We start from the raw sequence: 5,317 nt of genomic DNA on the forward strand, positions 1-5,317 counted from the left end.
GTCCGCCGGGGGAGGGAGGAGCTTACGGCCCCTCCCTTCCAATAGCAACTGAGCAGTGTTTTTTTTTCCCAGCCAATCAGTGCCAGGAGACGAACAAATTTAAAGCCCCCCCCCCCCCACCTGGTTGCAGGACCGTCCCCTTGCAGAGAGGCGGGGAGAAGGGCGGGCCCTGGCCTCGATCCCGCCAATCACAGCGGGGGCTCCGAGAAAGAGCGGGCGGCAGCGCCAATCAGCACCCCCAGCCGCGGTCTGGCTGAGCAGTTGGCTACAGTTGTTGCAACTTTTTTCGAAAGCTTGGTTTCCCGGGAGATTCCAGGCGGTGACAGAGCCGGGCCATGGCTAGAGGTATTTGCTAGGGTGGCCAGCGCGTGGGGACTGCCTGGCGGTGAGCCGCACTGCAGGGAGCGCAGGGCGCGGGAGAGGCCGCTCACAGGCGTCCTCCGACGGTGGAGTGCGGGGACCCGCAGGGACAGGGCACCCTGGGTGCTCCCGGAGGTCATTCCCCTTGTTGGGCAGTGCTTTCCCAAGTGTCCCCGCTTTTTCTGGACGCGTGGGAGCCTGTGGTTCAGCTAGTCTCCACGGAGCTGGCATATCCTGTATGTCTAAGCTCATGGGAAACTTGAGCGCAGCGCCCCACCAGGGAACGGTTGTTACTGATGCCGCGAGCCTGGCCGCCCGAGGAGGTGACCCCGTGCAGTTTGCTGACCTGCATCTTGGGCAGTGCGCGCCCCTGAGTCAGCTTTGCACCGCAAGGTCAGGCCGGGTCCCAATGGTTCATTCCGGGGTGAGTCGGGTACCCCGGGTGCTTAGCGGAGGAGCCCTTCACCCCTAAGCAGGGCAGGACTTGAGCCCACATGGGATGGCGTGGCTGGACTCGTGCAGCCACGCGAGGCAAGTCCATCTTTGAAGATGTAATTTGCTGTCAGCACAAAAGCCCACGTTATGCGGCAAAGGGATCTCCACCCGTTTGCAATTTCTACCCGCTGTGTCGCACGCAAAAGGACCTAAAACTTGAGCGTGACTGGAGAACCAGTTGGTTTATGTTTTTAGTTTTTATAAGTTGGAGTGTTGCGTTTTTCTCGAAATGCCTAGACCTCTCTTGTTAGTAGAAATTTCCCTTAATGCAGTGTGCTCTGTAGAGCAATAATCATAGATTAATTCGCCATTCATTCAGGGACTCTTTATTGAGCCCCTTGGTATCCTCTGCACCCGATTGCATCATTTATTCTCCTAGGACTTACAGGGTCTTTGCAGACAGCACTTCCTCAGATGCTAACCAGGAAGGAGGCATAATGAACCTCCCGTTAAAGTGTTTCATTACCTAGAGAAAATTAATACTAGTCTCACCCTTTCCCCTCTCCCTTTCTTCACTCTGGCACTTTTCTCTTTTCTTTCTTTCTTTTTTTTTTTTTTTTTGAGACAGTGGCACTAGGTAGTCCTGACTGAAATGGAATTTGTTATCTAGACCAGGCTGGCATCAAATTTGGGATGATCCTCTTTCCCTTACCTCTCAAGTTCAGGGATTTTAGACATATACCACCATGCCAAGTATAACATTCCATTTTTCTTAAAGAAAAAAGTATCCAAAAGCATATTTAAGTTGTCTGATTATCTTAGTTATGAGTTCCTAGTTCACTTTTCCTATTACCATAAGACTTTATAACTTTTAAAACTTTATTATTGTTATTTAATGTGTATTATTGTTATTTAATGTGTTTTGGCCACTTGTGGTTTGTGTACCATATGTGACTGGTGACCACAGAGGCCAGGACACAGCACAGGGCCAGATCCCCTGGAAACTGGAGCTGCAGAAGGCTGTGAACAGCCACGTGGGTGCTGAGAATCAATCACCAAGCATCTGTCTGTGCTGCCACATGAAAACATTCTGAGCTGCAGGGGCCCTTCACACATGTAGGACACTGACATACATGCAGGCAAAACACCAATACATTAGAAAAAATAATTTGTGTGTGGGAGGAAAACTTGATTTAGCTGAGCACTGTGTGTAGGATGGTGAAAAGCTTTCAATCCCACCACTCAGAAGGCAGAGGTAGGTGGATCTCTGAGTTCCAGGCCAGCCTGGTCTAAAGTCCAGGACAGCCAGGGCTACACAGAGAAACTCTTGTCTAGAAACAACAAAACAACAACAAAAAGCTTGGCTTGAGAAAACTATTACTGAAATATGGGAATATTTATTGAAATGCAAACATTTTATTATCTCAGTTATGATGGGATAAAGACTTCTTTTTGTTTTGGTTTTTGGTTTCTTGAGACAGGGTTTCTCTGTATAGCCTTTGCTGTCCTGGACTTGCTTTGTATACCAGGCTGACCTGGAACTTACCAAGGTCCCCCTGACTGCCTCCCAGACTGCTGGACCACAGGCCTTCAGCACTCTCGAGGGCTGGGATAATGCCTTTGTACACTGTGTAAAGGTTATCCTTGTATTATTTAAATGCTGATTTCTGTGCCAGTGCAGGTCTGCTTCAGGCCGGCCTTTGGCATTGTCCTTTTTATGAAGCATCTTCTGTCTGGATGCTGTGTAAACATTGTTCTCCATTGCCTTATGATTGGTTAATGCAGATAACCTCTATACTTTATCACATATAGTCCTTCAGAAGTCAAAGATGAAGTTGGAAGTCACATACTTTGTCTATGCTCTGTCTCTGTTCCGCTGCTGCCTCCCTTCTTAGCCAGAGCTAAGGGTTAGTTTACTGAGCTGCCCAGTAAGGCTTATGATCCTCATGGCTCACTATGTGCTCCTTTGACTTAATACTTGTGAGAATGTGAGCAAGTGTGTGTCTTAGTGTGTTATTGATATTGGATCCTAGGGCCTCACACTTCCTATGCAAGCACTTTTCTACTTTCCTATCCTCTCTACCACCGCCCCCCCCCCCCCCTTTTTTTTTTTTGAGACAGAGTCTCTCAGTGTCTACCTGGGAACTCACTGTGCAAACAAGGCTAGCTTCAAACTCACAGAGATCTGCTTGCCTCTGCCTTCAGAGTGCTGGAGTTAAGGACGTACACCTTAACCTGCACCTGGCCTGAGCCTGGTTTTGTTTTTGTTTAAAAACAGACTTACCATGCAGCTCAGGCTGGTCTAGAACTCAGGCACTCCTCAAACCTCAGCTTCCCAAGTAGCTGGGGTACTGCAAGGCCTGGAGAGTCTGTATTACTCCTGTAAATTATTAAATTAGACACTAAGGGTTGTAAACCCTATCATTTATAGTACATCAAATGAAAAGGTCAGCCTTTTGTCTCTAGACAATTACATTGGAGGGAGTTGTTTTTGTGATGGTGGAGATGAAAAGGGGACTTGCACTGTCACTGAGTTTCATCTTCAGCCCCTAGAAAGAGCGTCTTTGACGCTCATATACCATATCTACTCATATACCAGGTAGCCTCTCTCGTTCTGAAGATTGTCTTGTCATTTTTTTTGGTTGTTATTTTATTTGTAGTGAAGTTTTGTAGTATCTTGGCTTGGTTTGGTTTGGTGTAGTGTTTCTGGGAGTGCGTCACCATATGCTTTATCTTGAGGAAGATGAGCTCATCTACTACCTGTTTCTCCTGCCTTTTCAAATTGCTCTCCTTTCTTCCACTTTCATCATCTCTCAGCAGCTAAAGAATGCAGATTTTGGGCTGGAGAGATGGCTCAGAACTAAAAATATTATATATATATATATATATATGTGTGTGTGTGTGTGTGTACGCATACACATATATATATGTATGAGTGCAGATGTTTATCACCTGACTTTTATTTCTCCTCTTACTGCTCCTGTGATCAATTCTGTAATAGTCACTATGGCCTACAAAGCTCCTCTCGCTGACCCCCTCGCCTCCCCCCCCCCACTGTCCTCTAGCTGTCTTTATGGTCACTGCTGTATATACATAGGTTGGAACAACGTAGGTATTCAGTAAATGTTTGGTAAATGGATTAATGGATTTTATGCCAGTGTTTGATTTCAAGAGAACCATTTTTTTTTTTTTTTTGAGACAGGGTTTCTCTGTGTATCCTTAGCTGTTCTGGCCTCACTTTGTAGACCAGGCTGGCCTTGAACTCACAGAGATCTATGCCTATGTCTCCCTGGTACTGGGATACTGGGATAATAGGCGAATGCCACCGCAGCAAGTTACTTTAGTATTTTTTTTTTTTTACTTCTCCCAGTCATAGTCTTCAGTATTTAAATGTGGCAGGCTCTGCAGGGAGTGGGAAGTTAGAGGTTGGGGATAGGCCTCTGTGAAACTTATTAAAGCAAGTTGATAAGGTGTTAAAGTCCTGAGAATGGCTTGTCCTGTAATCCTCCTCAGCCATTTTAACAGGAGGGAAGGTAAAGAGGCACCCCCACCTACAAGCCCTTTATTGCACATGTTGGAAGGCCCCTCGTCTAGGTCATGGAAACAGGGCTTTGGGAGTTTAGCTACCAAGACTAGAGGGGCCAGACTCAGGAAGTGACTTAGCTGTGTGTTCTGAATACTGAGGCAAGAGCTAGGTACCTTCAAGTGTCTTATTTGCGTCTATGACTTTGCACAAATACAGCCAGTCTTTGGCTGTGAACCAGCATGCCCTAACAGCCACCGCACAGCGACAGGCACAAAGCAGTATATAATCATAATCAGTCACCAGAGTGCCAAGAACCCTGCCTACCCAGGCATTTTTCTTAGTGGAGAGGCCGCAGGGGCACAAGACAAGTGACCTGCTCCCTAACCTCTTCTGTCACACCGTTGCTCCCCCAACCTCAATTTTCTTCATCTGTAAAGGCCAGGAGTAGTGGCTAGGAGTGCAGTCTTCCTGGTCTGTTGGCTTGGTCTGCAACCCGGGTTGCAAGAACTTGGCCAGTCCCTCGCTTCTCTGATCCTCAGTTTCCCCATCTGTAGTGTCTGTCTTCCCCGAGCTGTTGAGGCTTGAACAAGATAGCATGGCAGGAGAAGCACCCCAGCAAACTTATCAAGGCCAGCCAGGGCTCCCCGGCTCCTCGGGGCCTCCTACCGGCCACAGGCAGAGTTCGCTTGCCTCTGGCTGAGGGCCTCATCACTTCCTGGTTCTGTGGCCCCCGAGACTCCCCACCTTCCACTGGGATGCGCGCAGTGCGGACGCCCGGGGCTCACGCGAACGTCCCACGCATGCAGACGCGACCCTGTGACGGGCTCGGGGCGCCGTGCAGTCGCGGCGCGGGAGTGGCCGGGGACGCGCGCGCGCGCGCGCGCGCGCGTGTCGCGGGGCCGCGCTGAGCCCGGATTGGCCGTCGTGTGCTCTCGCGCCCGCCCCGCAGGCGCCTGGCAGCGCCGCCCCTGCCCGCGCCGTCCCCGGCCTCGCTCC

The 5,317-nt window shown here is 49.4% G+C and overlaps 1 protein-coding gene across 2 annotated transcripts in view; it reads left to right on the top strand.

Moving 5' to 3' along the window:
• The first annotated feature begins 320 nt into the window (after positions 1-320).
• The window catches only part of Kmt5a (lysine methyltransferase 5A), an 18,962-nt gene continuing 13,965 nt past the window's right edge, over positions 321-5,317 (top strand). The window contains exon 1 of one of the 2 annotated variants that reach the window (XM_055605795.1): positions 321-345. In XM_055605795.1, coding sequence (XP_055461770.1) covers positions 336-345 — 10 coding nt within the window. In that variant the 5' untranslated portion in view covers positions 321-335. The other variant, XM_055605794.1, reaches the window with a different exon arrangement.

The sequence above is a fragment of the Psammomys obesus genome, unplaced genomic scaffold, assembly GCF_907164565.1.
Source record: "Psammomys obesus unplaced genomic scaffold, mPsaObe1.curated_primary_1811, whole genome shotgun sequence".
Classification (NCBI taxonomy): domain Eukaryota; kingdom Metazoa; phylum Chordata; class Mammalia; order Rodentia; family Muridae; genus Psammomys; species Psammomys obesus.